Here is an 18,837-nt window from a genome sequence, read left to right as displayed (position 1 = left end):
AAAAGAGGAAACAAAAAGTCAAATGCTCTGCTTCCATTTCAACTATATGTAAATCTCAATAACAACTGGGAAAACAAAGGTACACCTTTACCTCGATAGAATGCTGTCCTCGGGAGCCAACATTTTTTTTACTGTGTTATAGGTGAAACCGCGTTATATCGAACTTGTTTTGATCCACCGGAGTGCGCAGCCCCTCCCCACCCCCCCGAGCACTGCTTTACCGCGTTATATCCGAATTCGTGTTATATTGGGTGGCGTTATATCGGGGTAGAGGTGTATATTGAATTTGGAAACTGTATACTTGGTTTTGAATTACTGCTAAACAAATCCATACAACAGACATCACATTTTGCCATAAAGCCAAATACAGTTTTCAATAAGAATGCTCATTTATAATAGTGTAACTATTATAAACAAATACATTTCATGACACTTGGTTGTCATTTGCTCCTTTAAAATCTTTAAAGTCTTCATTAGACTCAAAGGGGTTTATATTTGCTGCCCGAAATACATCAGTAGGTGTAATGAATGTGCATCAAGGATAAAATAGGATTCCAAAGTGTACCTAGAATGACTGAACCATGTTAAGTTTTATAACCAACTTACTGTGGAAGCCAGCATTGATCCTCCAAACCAAACTGCATATCTTTGCATATGATGCGTAATGACTTGTACATCAATAGGTTTGGGCTACAAAGGGAAACAATTAAAACGTGCTATTACTAGCAATACTAAATAGAGTGTACATTTTTCTTTACAGATCTAAGTTTAGTGCTCTTAATTAAATCGTTTCTTAAACAGCATGTATATGTGCACGATGCTACGCTTACACAACTATCACACACCTACTATTCCCCCAAATAAAAACTATTTTAAAAGTTATTTTAAATTTCATGTGGCGATTCCACCTAAACATAATCATAATAAAGACCAGGAAATTCCTAGCTGAGATGTGTGACATCACTTGTAGCCTACAGCCACAGATTTTCCTTTTCTAAATTAGATCACCCACAAAGCAGCATCTTCCTCTTTACATTCACACAAAACGTACAAATTTTAACGCCAAACTTTCGACTGGTTAGAAACGGATGTTTCCTCACTGTCTGGAATATTGGTGTTGCAGGAAATAGTGTGTATGATGTAGTTTGATAAATGATGGGTATATTTGGGTGTGTTGGTGTGAGTGCGTGAAGATGATTGAAATTTAGCAAGTGTGGTAGGTAACCTGTGGAAATAAGGGGTGTGTGTGGAAAAGAGATTTATTGGAGGGAAGCGAGGTGCTGTGGTTCTGCGAGTGTTTCAAGCAATCACTTTGAAAAGTTGTTTGCAACTACTAATAGTATTATTTAAAATGATGCAATAAGGAAGTCTATGTGTTTTGATTTTTCAATAATTGATTTACTGTTGGGGAAAACAAAGGCCTAGGAGGTGGTCTGGGATGGAGTCCAATATCTCTGTGCTGAGGCATCCATGATTGAAAGGATGCACCAGGACATTAAAGCAACAGTGCCATGGGGAAGCCCTAGCTGTAGCAGGGCTTTGGCACAGGATGTGTGGCTCCAACAGTGCTGATGTTGTGTCAGAGTCAAGGCAGCAGTGCTGGAAAAGCCAAGTGTCTCTGCAGTTATGTAGTTATTGCTTGAAACACTCCCGGAACCATAGCACCTCCCTCACTTCCCTCCAATCTCTCTCTCTCTCCATGGGCAATGAGTATCATAGGCAACGGTAGGCTGTGCCTTCCTAAAAAGCCTAGTGTGGCCCCACCCACACTCCGCCCCCAGGCCAGGCCCCCTCCTGCAGTTCACAGTCTAGAGTGCTCTGACCTGACTGGCCCGCCTCCTGCAGGAAGTCAGGGAGGCTATGGCTGGGGCCACGCTGGGGGTGCTCTGGACTCCTGCGGGGAAGGAAGAGGCACAAGGGGAGGGGCTGGGGACTAGCCTTCCTCAACGGCCGGGTCACTAGCCGCCCACGTCTCCCTCCCTCTCTCGCACAGACCCACCTTATTTCCTCAGATTACCACACTTGCTAAACTCCCGTCTTTACAAACCCTTCAATCATGTCCCCATGGCTCTCATTGCTTATGTCCTTCATGCCCTTTGCTACTTAGGCATGGTCTACACTGGTGAGGGGGGAGGGCAAGCTAAGTCGGTCTAAGTTACGCAACTTCAGCTACGAAAATAGTGTAGCTGAAGTCGACATACTTAGAGCTACTTACCGCAGTGTCTTCACTGCAGTAGGTTGACTTCTGACACTCCCCAGTCGACTCCACCTATGCTTCTCGCTCCAGTGGAGTACTAGAGTCGATGAGAGAGTGCTTGATTTATTGTGCCTTCACTAGACGAGATAAATTGACTGCTGCTGGATCGATGGCTCCGAGGGTAAGTGTAGACATGCCCTTAGTCTACCTCCCTGCCTCCCCATAGATATATAAAGATCACTACAGATGACTCAGGCATGCAATGTCAGAAACAGAAAGCAGTTGACTGATTCAAGCAGTTCTGTCAGCTAGTCTTAGCGAAAACTCAGTTAGGTTATTTTCAATCAGGGAAATACGTGTGTGTGTAATTTTGAAATTTCAGTAATAGGTCCTGAAGAAGAGCTCTATGTAAGTTCATAAGCTTGTCTCCTTCACCAACTGAAGTTGGTCCAATAAAAGATACTACTCACATAATGTCTCTCTAATATCATGGACCCAACACAGCTACAACAATACTGAAAACATTATTAGAATGTGTGAGAGATGCTTAGTGTTTGTAAGGACAGTAATATAGCTAGAGTAACCCAAAGAAATATAAAACATATCCAACAAACGCTGCACTGAAGTTAGATTTAGGGCCTAATTTAGAAAAAAACAGAAAGAATAGACATTCATTTTACCTCACATTTTCCCAGACAGTTGTTTGTTGTTGTTTTGGGGGTTTGTTTTGGTTTACAAAAAGCAAGATCAAGGTCAGCATCTCATCATAGGGTGGAGTGCCCTCCCCCCATAACAGGAGTAAGCCCTATCCTCTATGGGAGATGGAGGGTGTCTCTACACTTCAATTAAAAACCTGCTACTGGCCCATGCCAGCTGACTCGGGCTCATGGGGCTCTGGCTAAGTGGCTATTAATTGCAGTGTACATCTTTGGGCTCAGGCTGGAGCCTGGGCTGTAGGACCCTGCGAGGTGGGAGGGTCCCAGAGCCTGGTCTGCAGCCCAAGTCCTAACATCTACTCTGCAATTAAACAGCTCTCCCTACCCCCGAGCCCAAGGGGTGTCTAATTGCAGTGTAGACATACCCTGAGATTTCTACAGCTCATGACTACAGCAAGGGATGGGCAGCTCAGTTGTGAAGCAAGGGAAGCAGCACCATAGGTCTCCAACACACAAGTATTGTGTGGGGACTATTCTCAGGAGTCCATTACAGTACATTAATCCTTGTTAAAATAACCCAGAAGATCTTTATATAAAAGAAGAATCAACTTTAGTTCAAAATGACAACACAAACAGAAGAGTGTCATTGCAGTAATTTGTTACTTAAGACCTAGAATTTCCAGTAAAAAAAAAAAAAAGCATAATAAAAAGAGATAGACGTGAGTCATGAACATTAAGTTTAATGTATTGGCTAAGGAAACAAACCTTCAGTCTGCCACCACTCAGTTCCTCACTGAGTTTCAGCCGGGCATCAACAGTTCTTTTCAAATCTCGTTGTAAACGGCGACCAAAGTCCCTGAACATGGTCGAACCTCCAGAGAGGACGATATTCTATAATGAATATGCATATACATTAGAAATAGGTCATTATGTAATTTTAAGATGATCAAAAGTTAGTTATTAGTCTTGGACATCAGAGTGAAGACAGATGCTGATTATTATAATTATATTAAGGGTGCTTCCTGTTTACAAGGACTCGGACCTAAATATTTGACTGATTAGTGATTTCAGGTGCCTCCATTTTTGGGTACTCTATTGGAGAGCAGTTACTGGGACTAATTGATTTTCAGAAGTTGGATACTTAGCATTTCTGAATATTAGACCTCTTTAGGGTGTCGATGTGGACACCCAATATTGTGGCATCTAGAATTACTAGTCACTTCTAAAAGTTAGTTCCTCGATATTTATTCAGCCCTGGACATGGATATTCAACCTATGGTCACCAATTTTACATGGCTTTTTAAAGTTATTACACAGAATGTTTTAAATTATTCAAATTTTAAAACGTTAGATAAATACCACACATAAATTGGGCTATTACTCTGAAGAAAGGTAAATTGTATAAAAAAAGTCTAAAAATCCCTTTGATCCCTACCATCATCTTTTCTTTCCCCTCCCCCACATTTTAACCCTTTTCCTCCTCCTTTTTTTAAACAGTATTACAGTCCTGAAACATTAAAATAGATTAAAATGTTCAAACTGCAATTCTGATTAAAATTAAGCGGTTAGTGAAAATGTCTTCACTTTGAGTGGTCTTCTGTATGTTAGACCCAATGACAGTGCAGTTTGCTTTTAATCAAAAACTACCACCAAGTCTATAACAACTATTTCAGTATAAAAAGATGACATCTATATCTAGTAAAGGACATGCATGTTTGGACCCCACTGAAACAAAACTATTTTAAAATAACTTCACTCTTACTGACCTTATACAGAGGACGTCTAACATCAATAGGACAATTCTGAATAACTTCATCTACTACTTCTGAAATGGGTTGGGTGAAGTCAGGATTAGCAAACTAAAATCAGAAGTCAAATTGAATATAAAAACAGCTGTAATGAGGTAGCTAACACCACAATTTTAAACCAATATACTTTAAAAATCTTGCCGTTTTAATTCGAAGAACAAGAATCAAAGTGCAATTTGAAACAGCAGTAATTATTTTCTGGCTTTTAGAAGCAATACACTTTTTCTTGACCTACTAGGTGTACGCAGGTTACCCAGGGGATCCCAGGAAAGTGAGAAAAGAAAGTACTCAATCTTGAAAGAGAAAAAAAGCTCATTAGTAGTAGGGAGTCAGAGTACTTGAGAGCAACATGTAATAGAAAGAGAGAAACAGAAAAAGGCTGGGATTAATCCCAGACACGTCCTTAATTGAAAGAGCAGTGTTAGTACATGCAGGAGTAACAGAAAGGATATTCTGAGTTGTTTCCCCCCTTCCCCTTCTCCTGCACATTCACAAATGGAAAAAACAGTCAAGTCAAATGCTGCACCGTTTATACCAAACAGAAGAAGGAGGGAAATAAATGAAGCAAGCCATCTTATTGCACTACATGTGTAACCGTTAACTAATACAGGAAACAGAAACCTGAGTATTTATTTTAATGGCCATTTAGTAAAAGGTTAAAAAGAAAAGAAAGAAGTGATTAGATTTTTTTTTCCATTTTGCCAATTGTTCTCTTGTACTGCTTTTGTAAATTTAACAATTCTTTTGCAACAGTTCAAAGACCTCCCACACTTCTCAGAGGCTCAGTACTGAAGCGCACAGTTTAACTCAGAATGAGGAAGTGGCCATGATAAGAGAAGAAAGAAAGAGAAGGGACTGAGGAAGAAATAGGTAGAGTTATTCCTATCTGCTTTTTCTAAAATGACCCTGAAAACAGGGTGAGTGGCACAGAATTGGAAATGGGAGGGAAAATTTTTAATGAAATGAAAATTGGTATTTTAAATGACTAGACAGAACCATGCACGATGGGTAATAAGAAATTTAATTTTAAAAGATAAATGCTTAGCAAGAAGGAGAGGAACAATAACCCATATTAGCAATCCAATTATTTAAAATGTTCTAGGGTTATACTGTGTTTGACTGCTCAAGTGCTGTAATTTGTATACTGAAAGGTTACCCAATATCAAGAAGTAAAACTCACTCGCTTTTTACAACAGCAATTATCTACTTTAAAATGTAAACTGAGATAGGCAAGTTTTCACATCTTTCAAATGCATTTAGATTTTAGTGTACCAATTTTAAACCGCTGTTCTACAGCTTGAACTGAAAAAATCTGAAGACCACTATAATTCACACCAACTTACCTCAGGATGAAAGAAGATCTCCGGCCCCAGGAATCTCTCATAACCAACATCAATGGTGAATTCTTTCTTTGAGATTGCATTGATTCCGGTATACTGTTTAATCCATTTTGTACCATCAGTGTCATACTTGTTAAATTCTTTTACTAAATCAGGGCAGACATAACTAAAGCGCTCCTGAAAATTAAATATACACATTTGTAGAAATCTTCCCCAACACAGTAGAAAAAAAAATGATATGTACTTACAATATGGAGCTGTTTGAACCCAATTAAATATAGTACAAATAAGGCTCCTTTTTAAAAATGGTTCAGGCTCTTGGAAAGAGTTGGAAGCTAGTAAGTAGCTACACAGAGTACCAAAAAAAAAAAAAAAAGGTTCAAGCGACACTATGTACAATTAAATAATTGTAATAATTTCTATGCATCACTGGGAGCAAGTAGCATGCTTTGACCGGCTAAGTTGGTTTTGATTCCATTTTTCCTCAAATTTTGATGGTAATGAAAAATGAGTACTAAATGTATAATGTACTTAATAGATGAACATCCTTCAGTGGATCAGTTATAACAGATTTGTACTGCGGGGGGGGGGGGGGGGGGGGGGGGAGGAAGAGGGGAAGGAGACCGCTACCTATGCAGAAGAAATCATAAGGACATAAGAATGACCATTCTGGATTAGTATCTGGTCTTCTGACATTGGCCAATGCCAGATGCGTCAGAGGGAAATTATTGAGTGATCCATTCCCTGTCGTCCAGTGCCATCTTCAGAGGCTTAGGGTCAGTCAGAGCACAGGGTTGCATCCCTGACCATCTTGGCTAATAACCATTGATGGACCTATCCTCCAAGAAATTAAATCATTTTTTTTTAACCAAGTTATAGTGTTGGTCTTCACAACATCCCCTGGCAGCAAGTTTCACAGGTTGACTGTGCATTGTGTGAATTTAAAAAAAGATAAGTCATTATGGCTTTTCATTTACAGTTAGCACCAGGAGAGTTTCCAGTTAAGTATTACAATAGTTACGTCTCAGCGGAAAAGATGGTTCTAGACTGACACTGGTTTATTAATATCACGTTATATTTTAGGTAGTTAAATATAGACATTTATATTCTCATTTAGAAAAAGATAATTAAGAAGGGAGTCATTTTTAATATGATTTTTTAAAATAAATTCATACTGTGGTATAACTTTGCCATTCATTAATTTTCATTTTACCTTCACTGCTTTAGCAGTTTCCAAGGATTGCTCAGGAGGAATTCCTACTTCTCGCTCTCTCAGCAGTTGCTGAATGAAGTATGTTATATCTCGTCCTGCAATTGGAATATGTTTGATACAGCTGCCAATCACATAGCCTTCAGCCTGGAAGTAACATTAATTTGGAGAAGGAGAAAAATGCTTTCCATCAACTTCCAAAAAAAAAGAGTTGTTTATTGAAGCATATATAGTGCGATTCTGAAAATGCTTATTCATATCCTTACAGGATTGGGTCCTTCATTTCCACAATTCAGATTTATCAGAGTTACATTTATACACACAATCCCTCTCATAATCTTGTACCCTTGATGGAGCCCAGAGGACACTCCCATTATTCATAGTTCTTTATTCTCCATTTCTGAGGCCCTGCATTTGGTTACCATTCTTACAGACAACAGAGACCAGACACATCCATTCTGTCAGCACTTAAAGTAACAACTTCTTACTCTCTATATTTGCTCCTTAAGTCAGATAAAGTGAGACATTCCCTCACCCATTACTGTTCAATAGCACTCAAGAGTTGTAGGCATAAGTATGCAAGAGTTTACAATTTACACAGGCCAAAGAGATGGGAGTTTTGAAGATCGGGAGGAGACATAACAGTCCAGCAAAGCGATCAAAATGACATTTAGCACATCACATTGGTCCACCATTTTTATAATTTTTCATTCCACCCTCCCTATCCCCACATGTCACAGAGAAGGAAAGGGGAGGCAGGTGTTGAATTCTATCATAAAAGTGATAGGATATTTGTGTTCATGAGGATTAATTTGTAAATTGCATATGTTTTAACAGATTAGATTCCCTGACCTTTAAAAAGGAAGCTCAAACCAGAAGACTTAATTATTCTATTATCTGATATACTGTTTGTACAGCATATGCAGTACTCTTTACAGTATTAAAAGATTATTTGAAATGTCTTAATTATTCCAAGTCCTGCATCATCTCTGAAATTTAATAATGAGCTAAAACATTTTGTAAGTAGCAAACCCACACTCAAAATTTGAATTTTTAACGAAAAACGATCAAAATGAATAGTCACATGTATGTCTGTCCCATTGTGGAGATTACATTTTCATCTATCAATTCCTTTTCATCTACTTACATGTTTTAACTACAACAAAAGCCATCTCCTATATCAATGTTCTCTTCAGAAAAGTTACAATGCGTGATATAGCATTACATTATGCGGCTTTGATATTTTGAAGTATACTTACCACAGGAATAACATGAGTAACACCATCTCCACTGTCTATAACTGTGCCAGTCAATGTCCGTTCTCCTACCTGTCTCGATGTCCAAGATGCAGCTAAGGCAAGGACAGCCTTGCAAAAGAGAAAGCAGAATTTGAACCTTTAGTTTTACATTGATGCATAAAGCCTATACTGAAGTTCCTCTACAGCTGATGTTTTATACCCTTTGAATGAAGGTACAAAAAAAAAAAAAAAAAAAAAAAAAAAAAAAAAAAAAGCCAAAGTGAACAAAGTCTATTTAAGCACAACTGAATCAAAATAACCTAAGCCCTCAATGTTTGAATACTTTTCATTTTTCCTTTATATAGAATCAAAGAATGAAGCTTACAAAATTTGTCAGTAAGTTTCAGTATAAAAATGAGAAAAAAATATGACTTTGTAACAAGTACATCTGATTTTGACACTACTGTAGCATAAATTACCATGTACTGAAAAGGGAATTGAAGATGTATTGCATTCTAAACAAAAGCACTAGAATTAGAGTTTGACATTTAGTTAGTTTCCTTTTGTAGGCAAATACACTTATAAACTAAGGGTTAAGATCAGTGGTTTTCAACCTTTTTTCATTTGTGGACCCCTAAAAAATTTCAAATGGAGGTGGTCCCTAGGGGTCTGCGGACCTCAGATTGAAAACCACTGTTCTATGGTAACAACCATCTTTCACAGACCTCTTAGACATAGTCTGCGAACCCCAGGTTGAAAACTACTGGGCTAGATCCTCTGTTGTAAGCTGGTATGATTTAATTGAAGCATGCAAGTTTAAGCATCAATTCATGTTCGAACCTCCCTGAAGTGATTTACACAAGCAAGGAACATCAGATTGTATTTCTACTGTCTGAAGTGCTGGAGGAAATGAACTTCAAACTGTTAGGAGACAAAATACATCATCCTCTCTATTCCTCACACACAGTTAAAAAAAAAAAACGTTCAAATTGGAGAGCAGGACGCTACTGGCAGAAATAACTATATAATGATAGGTGCCACTTGGAGAGGTCTACACAATTATATAAATGAATGGTGAATGCATGTTTGAATATCAAGATTGCTGTCTGACACAGTACTAAGACAAACATCTGTTCAAGGAAGTGTGAATGAAAGAAGTGGAACATACTTTATATTTTGGAGAAATGGGATGGTCTAGACCTGTGGATGAACAACTGATAGAAAACGTGAAGGAATCTAGATGAACCTATATGTGAGCCAGTATGATGTTCTCCAATGGCAAATTAGTACCTATATATTTGTTATTTGCATATTTGATTATACACCAGGATCAAGTAGTAAAAAAGCATAATCATAAAATTGAAACAGATTTCTAAAGGGAATCTGCTTAAGTGCTATTGTGTTCCATCTCAAACAAATATAAACTATATCATGCTCCTAAAACAAAAATTCCTAAGGAAACAGATCAATGCTTTCTAAAAATAAAAATTTTCACTAAAGCTCAAGTTATACTAAAAGGTTATTCAGAAAGAGATTTGTAATTCACTAATTTGTGTGCATTAGTACCATTTATGGATTGGAAAACAAAAACGGAGTGGCGGAATATCTATTAAAAACAGCTTGCAAAAAAAAGAAAAAAAAAAGGCATATTGATAGTTCCTGTCCCTAATGTTTTTTAGCCACAGAACAGGCACAGCACAGAAATACCGCAGTGCAAGTTCTGCAAAACAGAGGTACTCCCATCCAAAGGGCTGCCTCTAGACATGAAAGACAACTTCCTGTTCATGGCCTATTCTGTTCTTGGCCTATTGCCACTTATTATGGTGTGTTTTCTCATGGGAAACCTGTCCTTCACGAACTGAGTTGAAACCACCAGTTCATTTTACATAATATCATTTGGCTGCTAGCTGGAGTAAGTATTTTTGACCACTATGCTGGATTTGAACCAGTCACCCAATGAAAACCTCTAACGCAAATACCAATCTCCAAACCAGTAGAATTATGCACAATTTTCTCATTGGGTTTAAAGATCATTTACATTAAAGTTGAGAAAAATCATCTTTTCTTCCCTCCACTTAACAGTTGCATTCTCACCTGAACAGCAATGTACAGTCCTGGAACGTTGAAGGACTCAAACATTATCTCAGCAGTATATTCCCTATTTTCCGGAGTATTTAGTGGAGGTTCAGTCTGTGTGACAGAAGTGATTTTTAAAATCAATTCAAATCCAATACTTGCATTTATTCAGATTTTATAAACACCAAGAAAAGTTTTCAGGTTGTGAGCTTAATAATTTACCCAGGGTACAAATAGCAGGAATTCACACTGTGCTTTAAAAAGCTATCAGCAAACTGTTTAATTTAGTAAACCTGTCAATTCCCATGAAGGCTAGAAAACTAATGCAAACTGCACCATAGGGATATCACAGTGTGTGTCGTCATGCAGGAACACAAAAGTGATGTGAAACTCAATTCTTGCCGCAATTTACCAAGATATATTGGCGTCCTCTTATCATGGGCAGTTATTTCACTGCAACATTGTATCCATTGACAGAATATAGTACTATCATCCAAAAAAAGGACTGTTGTATATTCCAAGTATTTTGATAGCCCCAATTACAAAGAGCCTATTTTTTCTCAGCCATTCACCGAACTGAACATGAATATTATGTTCTATTCTCTTCTCAAAGGCAATATCAGAAGAAGATAGTCGTTACCATCTGAATAAATTATATTAAAGGGAGACTGGGACAGAATACATATGATGTGCTACTATCGTAAACTTGGACTTATCGCAAACTGTTCTTTGAAAGTATGCATTCTGAATGTTATATGAGTGAGGAATATTTAAAGAAATAAACATAATATTTGTTGCTACCAGTTGCTTTCATGTAGGCATATGCTACAGTTCCAGGAGGAGGAAGAATATGTATTTCAACCTGCAACCCTCATTGAAGTTCCACTGATTTCAATGAGATTCAATGTGGCTGGTTAGTGGATGCAGATTCACTCTCTATTCATGGAACAAACTATGGTTGTGATACTAGAGCCATTTTCTGCATTTACCTTTTTTATATATAAAAGTAGGGAAATTTTCAAGAAGAGTTATAAATTGGTCATGAATAAATTTAGGCTGGAAATTGGAAGAGTTTCTAACCATCAGAGGAATGAGATTCTGGAACTGCCTCCCAACAGGAGGAGTGGGAACAATTGCTTAGCTAGGTTTAAGATGGAGCTTGATGAATTCATGAACAGGATTAAATAACAAAGGCGGCCTGTGACAGCCGTGAACTGATCTTAATGATTGAAAAAGTTCATTCCAGTCCTATGTTTTTAAACTTCTATATGTGTACTTAAAAAAAATAAAAAAAAAAAAAATAAAAAAAAGAGTCTTGTAAAAAAAGACTGAAATTGTGGGCAACTTGACAAGTTAATTGTAGCTAAATTGTGTAGCAAATTCAATTATCAAAATCCAAGAAAAAGCTTAGAGCAACAGTTGTGAGGAATTAAGAAGGCTCAGACCTTGCCCCAAATCCAATCATAAAATGTCTAGAACTACTCAAAGCTGCAAAACAAATCCACTGACCAGATTTACACTCCGTGTATCCACAGGCTCTGTAAAAAGTACGGCAACTGAAATGACACTTTAGCAACTGCATCCAAATGATACAGGAATTGTTCTGTTTTAATACAACTGCTATTAACACACAGCGCACAGACTGCTACTGCATCATTGGAGAAATACTTACCTAAAATGTAGTTTCCATGACATCACTATTCACTTCAATGGAGAGCTGTTGCAACAGAGAAAGTTTGGGGCAATAGAAATAAAGGAAGAACAGGAGTTTGTAGATCAGACACTCCTTTGCTTTTAAAGCTCATAAAAAATAAAGAAGCAACTTATAGAGAAGTAGCCAGACCAGCCTGGCTTCAACGAATGCACATGACCTTTAACTTTCTACATAGGTGGTGCAGCTTAAAGGTGTATTTGCATAAAAGGTTGTGTGTTACAAACCCAAAATTCTTACATATTTTCATAAACAGGAAGCAATTTGTACTCACCAAAAGAAAGTAATGATCTTCCGGTTCTGCTCTTAGATATTTAAAGATAACTTGCTCCATAAACCTCTCCATCAAGTCCCAGTCTTCAACTATACCATGGCGGATAGGCCACTGTTAAAACAGATACATCAGTATGTATTTGGAAAGTTTAAAATAAGAAGTTTGATTGATTGTTTCTAACTGCAGGAAGAAAAGTCACTAAAAAAGGAAGCAAACTACACAGTAAGAATATTGTGCTATAAGTTCTTCCTACCCCAGAATGATTATTAATTTGAAATTTTGAAGTCTTTATAAGCACTCATCTATGCTGGAAAATGACCAGTAAACAACTGTGCTTCACTCTCCAATGTTATTTCAAAGAAAATAAATTAATGTACTTTTTTTCCAAATGAAGACAAAATGTCTTGAAAGTTACCAGAAACTGGTTGAATATTAAACAACATTTGAATATCATTATTTTAAAAAGTACATGTTAAAAATGGAAAAATAAAGAGTTCTTTACAGTTAAGCATCAATGAGAAACCATTTATTTTACAGTGGATTTTTAAGACTTATTAAATTCATAGAAAAGAACTATCCTTTAATACCTTTGTTGCATAAGTTGGTTTTTCTATTGCTTCATCCCCAATAAAGAAGTCTAAATCATCCACACCTTTCGTAACCCTCCTTTGTGCTTGATCAACAACTTTTGCCGATTCCTTGATTGCAATACCTTTAATAAGCAACAGATATATAAAATGACATTGTAGATTGAAGTATGACAGAAGTTTCAGGATACACAAAGCTTTATATTCTGAATTAAAAGATTAAAACATTGCCACCTGGAAATAGTTTACCATTCCCAGCTACAGTACAGGTACAATGAGTCAGCTACAACACTTAAAAATCTCATTGGAAAGGTCACCTATAATGAAACACTATTAGGACTGAATAATACAACCGTCATGAAAACAAAATGTGAACATGTTGCAATGCTAAGCATACAATGCAGAAAAAGCGGTTAATTACTTTGTGCAGTAACTGTGGTTCTTCAAGATGTATATCCCTGTGGGTGCTCTACTTCAGAAACACATGCACCTCTTGAGCCCTTGATTGAAGATTTTCAGTTAGCATCCATTCGGCCCATGCACGTGCCCTATGCCTCCTCATGCTATATAGGGGTGTGTGGGTGAGCTGACCTCAGTTCCTTCTCTACCCAAACACTCCTAAGGAACAGTCCGAAGCAGAGGGGAAGGAGGGTGGGTAGTGGAGGATGCATAGGGGGACATCTCAAAGAAGCACAATTACTGTGCAGAATGAGTAACTTTCATTGAGTAGCGTCCCTGTGGATGCTTCACTTGAGGTGACTTCTGAGGGACGGAGAAGGGAGGGTCTGATATAAAATGTATGGTATAACCTAATGTTCTGACCTATTTATCTGTAGTGATCCACCTCTAGGCATGTTGGAAGTGGGCAGGGCAGTCTCCAAAGTGCCGGGAGGTGGGCTAGTAGGAGCAGCTGTGAATACAGAGCTGCGGGAAGATTCAAGCCCTTGACCAATCCATCAAAACTGTTGTTTTGAAGATGGCTAGGTGGTCATGGAAGGCAGTTGGGCAGCCCTCTCTCTTTGAAACTTATGTCTCTTTCTGGGGTGTTTGGTGGATGTATGGCCTGGAAAACTGAGCAGGATGCAATCTCTGGGTAGTCTGTGACCTACTAAACCTTTTCTTATTTGTAGGTGTATATGTGCCATAGGATTGTAAAGTGGCCCTCGAGTTTGTTAGAGTGTTCAAGAACTCATCTGTGGTATACAAGAACAGCTTGCAACTGTTGAAGAGGAGGTCCTCCATGACGTTCTGTACTTCTCTTAGAAACCCCAAGAAATGACCATGATGCCTTGTGCATAACCTCCGCCATAGAGATGCAACTTGTAGCAGTGTGTGAAGCATCAAAGGATGTCTGAAGCATGGTTCTGGCCACGAACTGCCCTTCTGAGATGATGAACTCGAATTGCTCCCTATGTTCGTGTGGGAGATGCTCAATAAATGCTGTGAACCTGTTCTAATTTGCAAAACTATATGTGGGCATGACTGCCGGATAATCACAATCCTGAACTGCAGGGATGCTGAAGAATAGGCCCTTGGCCCAAAGGTATCCAGCCTTTTCTGGTCCTTATATGGGGTAGACTTACTGAAATACTGTCTACCCTACTCATTTACCACATCCACCACCGGAGAATTAGGTGGGGGAGGTGGGAAAACAAAAAGAAAATACTACTTTTTATCTCCCTGTTTACATGTGGGCAGAATAATGTAAGGTGTCTGCCACAGCAGTATAGCTGGATCCAGGAGCACCTCATTGATGTGTAACTATTCTGGGGGTGTTACTGACTGCAGGGTATCCAAAAATTTGTGCTGTGAATTCTTGATGCCTCCGAGAGGAATTTGAAAAGTGCCAGTCACTGTGATCATGAAATTACTGAAAAAAATCATCGGCCATGGATGGTGGCGGAACCATAACCACCTCATCCAGAGATGAGGATGAAGTAGGAATTTGAAAGGTGGCCTCCTTATCTGCCTAGCCTCCTGCTCATCAAAGGTTTCCTCCTGTCAGGGGGGCTGACTGGGGAGGAGAGGGCTGTACAACTCTGGCCCCCCTATCAGACGGTACCAGTGGTCTTGTAAATTGTCAATTGGCAGCCGGGGACGGCGGGGAGCATAAGGAAGTAAAGGTGGCATCCAGGGTTGGTTCCATCACCATTGATAAGCCCAATTTTCCCTATTACTTTCAGAGAATGGGTTCCTGAATGGATATACTGGAGAAGCCTGGACAAAGATAAAGAAGATCGACTGAAGTAGTCTTCATCCTCCTGCAATCTCATCCAAACGAGGAGCACCCTCAGTGGAGAGTCTTGTGGTACTGGAGGATCGTAGTCCAGAGATCAGAGTCTTGGTATCAAGAGACGCTCAGTACCCATGAGGAGCGGAGACTCTGGTTAATCTGTTATTAAGAGGTCCTTAGTATATCTGAACTCCTGCGGTACCAAATAGGAGATCGGGACTGAAGCAGTAGCTAAGGCCATGGTTGCCGAAGCTGAGCGTGGGTTCGTATTATACAAAATATTAGAAATATAGAAAGCCAAGGCATGCTCAAGTTAGACATAGTAGGGCTCAGTCTCAGGCTGAGGCAGTTGAGAAGGAACTGAAGGTGATTTACCCCACACACCCCTTAGCTTCGGTGTCTGGCATGAGGCGGCAAAGGGTGCATGCACAGGTCAACTGCTAACTGAAAAATCTCTGATCAAGAGCTCAAGGGATGCATGAGCACCTGAAGTGGAGCACCCACAGGGATACTACTCAAAGTTAATATTTTAGCACAGTCAATAAACCGGCTGTTCATTCCACGTGTTGAAGACTTGCCTCAACTGGCAATGGACTACTTTACCTTCACAATCAACTAACAACCACTCAGCAGCCGGAAAGACAGGAGAACAAAGGAAACAGCTGCTCAATGTGCACCCACATTCAAAAAAAGCAGACAAGATACTAAAATGCATAAAGAATGGGATAAAGATATTTTCAATACCATGCCATTATATAAATGGATGTTTCACTCTGATTGAACTCTGAGTTTAGTTCTAGACACCTCATCATAAAGAGATTAACAGACCAAGAAGGGATTCAAAAAAGGAATTAAAGTCAGGGGAAAAAAGATTTCCATAAAGAAACAGATAGGAATATTAAGATTATTTAGTTTTTAGAGAGAGGGGACCTGAGGGAGATATACAAAATAATGAATACTATTGAAAAGATAAGTCAAGTATTCTTATTTACCTTCTATCATGACAGAAGAAAGAAAGTTGGGAAGACACTTCCCCTTATAGAGACCTTCTTTATTTATTATGGGGGTTTTGCACACCGAAGCTTGAGATACTAGCCAATATCAAAAACAGGATACTTGGTAGACAGATCATTGGCCTGATCCAGTAAAGGTATGATGCACCTGACCTTCCCCTCCAATCTTCTGCAGCTTCATTTGGCTAGTTGGGTTAGCTTGCTGGTTAGCAAATGTCTGGTAAATTTTTCAACCCTGCAGATCACCTTTAAAATTAAACCCTCTCCTGAAGTCAGGTGTCTCAAACTTCTGTATGCAAGTCAAAAGGTGTTCAATTATTGGTGCTCTGTGGTGCGGCTGGCTCCAGCCGGGCAGCACAGCTGCCTATCTTGATGCTCTGGGCGGTGTGGCAGTAGCACTGCCAACCACTGGTGCTCCAGGCAGCACGGTAAGGGGGCAGGGAGCAGGGGAGGTTGGAGAGGGGGCAGAAGAATTCAGGGTGCTGGTCAGGGGGCAGGGGTGTGGATAGGGGCGGTCAGAGGGCATGGGACAGGGGGGTTGAATGGGAGCAGGAGTCCCGGGGGAGGCAGTCAAGAAGGAGGGAGGGGCGTTGGATGGGGCAGGGGTCCTGGGGGTGGGGGGAGGCAGTCAGGATTGAGAGGAGGGGTTAGATGGGGCAGCAGGGGGCATTCGGGGCAGGGGTGGTCAGCGGGGGGTGGGGGCAGATGGGGGCAGGGGCTGGGCCACGCCTGGCTGTTTGGGGAAGCACAGCTTCCCCAAACCGGCCCTTCATACAATTTCAGAAACCTGATGTGGCCCTCAGGCCAAAAAGTTTGCCTGCCCCTGCTCTAACCTAAAATAGGATGAGTCCATATTTATTGTTGAATGTGAAACTAGCCTACATTTTGGGCTATATTTAAAAATAAAAAAAGCAATTTAGAAAAAGCAGTACATTGTGACGATACAAACTGGAAATTAAATCTGGGTAGTGAAAGTACCAGGTTACCAGGGTGTTTGAAGATGGGAACTTCTTCACTAATATCAGAGAGCAGTTGGCTTTGGTTTGTTCAGCACAAGATTGAAAAAGCTTTTAAAGAAAGAGGAGGTATTTGTATCAGACTGACTTTTGTGCTCAAAAACTAATGGGGCCATTTGTTTTAAATGTAACAAGTGGAAAAAGAAGAGAGTGAGTATTTAAAATTTGTGTTCACACAAAAAATATTTTGATATGGACACAAGAAAATAGGAGTGCTTGTGCTGGAGGGATATCAATTAGTTGATATTTTGAACATAGATCACACAGTAAAAATCAAAGGGAAGAAAGCGGAATGGTTTGCTGGACATTAACAAATAGCTGGGAGACAGCAAAGAAAGAAAATGAACCAGTGAACTCCAATCGGGTTCAAAAACAGGCTTTCTGGCCAATGCAATATTTCACTTTTACTTTATTTTTCCAGCAAGTTTCCTTGTGCAGTACAGATGCATATTCAGAATTAAGCAGGAAATCTATATAAAGGAACAGTGGGAGAGAAAAATTATTTGAGAGTGGGAGATCAGGAAAGAAAAGCAACTGATCAAGAGGGAAGGAATGCAGCTCAAACTGGTTACATAATAAGCTTTTCCCCCCCTAAAGAATCAAATAGAGTGCAATAGCCAATATTTAAAATCAAAAGAAAAAAAAATTAAAATAGCAAAGGTGGAGTGAAAGAAACTAAAAATATAGAAGCTTTTAAAAGAGAGCCTCACTTATTTCAGTACGATTTTATGTATAAGTACTGCTGCAATTTATCTAATGTGGATTACCAATTCTATTTTACCCCATTTTGGGTGGTGGATCTCAGTTTAAACTCATGCAATTAGTGTAATTATTATATAATCTGGCCTAAAGGACAGATGAGGAAATATTTAGTTTCATCAAATGACAGTGTTGCAGACTATGATCCTTTCATTAGCAGTCCCATTTAGACTGCAGCTATTTCCATAATATAGCAATTTCTTTGTGTTTTATATACAAGTAACTGAATTTACTCATGGATATTTAAAACCAATTTATTTCCTCAAAGATTTAACATATGTCTGTGCCACTATCCTCTTTTCTTGATGGCCTGTTACATAATTTCCCTGCTTATCTCTTAAGTAATTCCCACTCCAATATTTAATGTCTAAAACAGATCACTATGATCAAGTTAGAATTACTAGCAAGGAAGAAGAGATGTAGGAAGAATAAATAGAAGAAACATCTGAATATCCAGGAGTGTACAAATACAAGTTTTAAATATTCTAATCCATGTAAGCAGATTCACTTAAAATATGGACATAAAAAGTCCAGCTTTAATATTATAATGCAAAAAGAATGACAAATGGATTATTCAGTTAAAGGCATTTGTTCGGCAACATTTTCTGTAAATCCAACAATAGCTCCTAAATACTGTTCTCAAAGTCCTGTCGAGAAATAGCAATTTCCACAACACATTTAAAATTAAAATTCTAAAGTGAAGTAATGGGCTAGTAGTT

The 18,837-nt window shown here is 38.9% G+C and overlaps 1 protein-coding gene across 1 annotated transcript in view; it reads right to left on the bottom strand.

The window, feature by feature from the left end:
• Positions 1 to 18,837, bottom strand: part of ACTR3 (actin related protein 3) — a 51,244-nt gene that overhangs the window by 8,553 nt on the left and 23,854 nt on the right. Inside the window, exons 3-11 of the mRNA XM_054043306.1 lie at positions 13,098 to 13,222; positions 12,511 to 12,621; positions 10,544 to 10,639; positions 8,471 to 8,578; positions 7,215 to 7,358; positions 6,005 to 6,178; positions 4,620 to 4,712; positions 3,619 to 3,744; positions 607 to 690 (exon numbers count right to left, since the gene is read on the bottom strand). Of these exons, the coding sequence (XP_053899281.1) occupies positions 607 to 690; positions 3,619 to 3,744; positions 4,620 to 4,712; positions 6,005 to 6,178; positions 7,215 to 7,358; positions 8,471 to 8,578; positions 10,544 to 10,639; positions 12,511 to 12,621; positions 13,098 to 13,222 (1,061 nt within the window). The remainder of the gene's footprint in view (positions 1 to 606; positions 691 to 3,618; positions 3,745 to 4,619; positions 4,713 to 6,004; positions 6,179 to 7,214; positions 7,359 to 8,470; positions 8,579 to 10,543; positions 10,640 to 12,510; positions 12,622 to 13,097; positions 13,223 to 18,837) is intronic.

This window comes from Malaclemys terrapin, chromosome 11, assembly GCF_027887155.1.
Source record: "Malaclemys terrapin pileata isolate rMalTer1 chromosome 11, rMalTer1.hap1, whole genome shotgun sequence".
Classification (NCBI taxonomy): domain Eukaryota; kingdom Metazoa; phylum Chordata; order Testudines; family Emydidae; genus Malaclemys; species Malaclemys terrapin.
The sequence above is the reverse complement of the archived record's forward strand: the minus strand, read 5'-3'. Positions and strand labels throughout refer to the sequence as shown.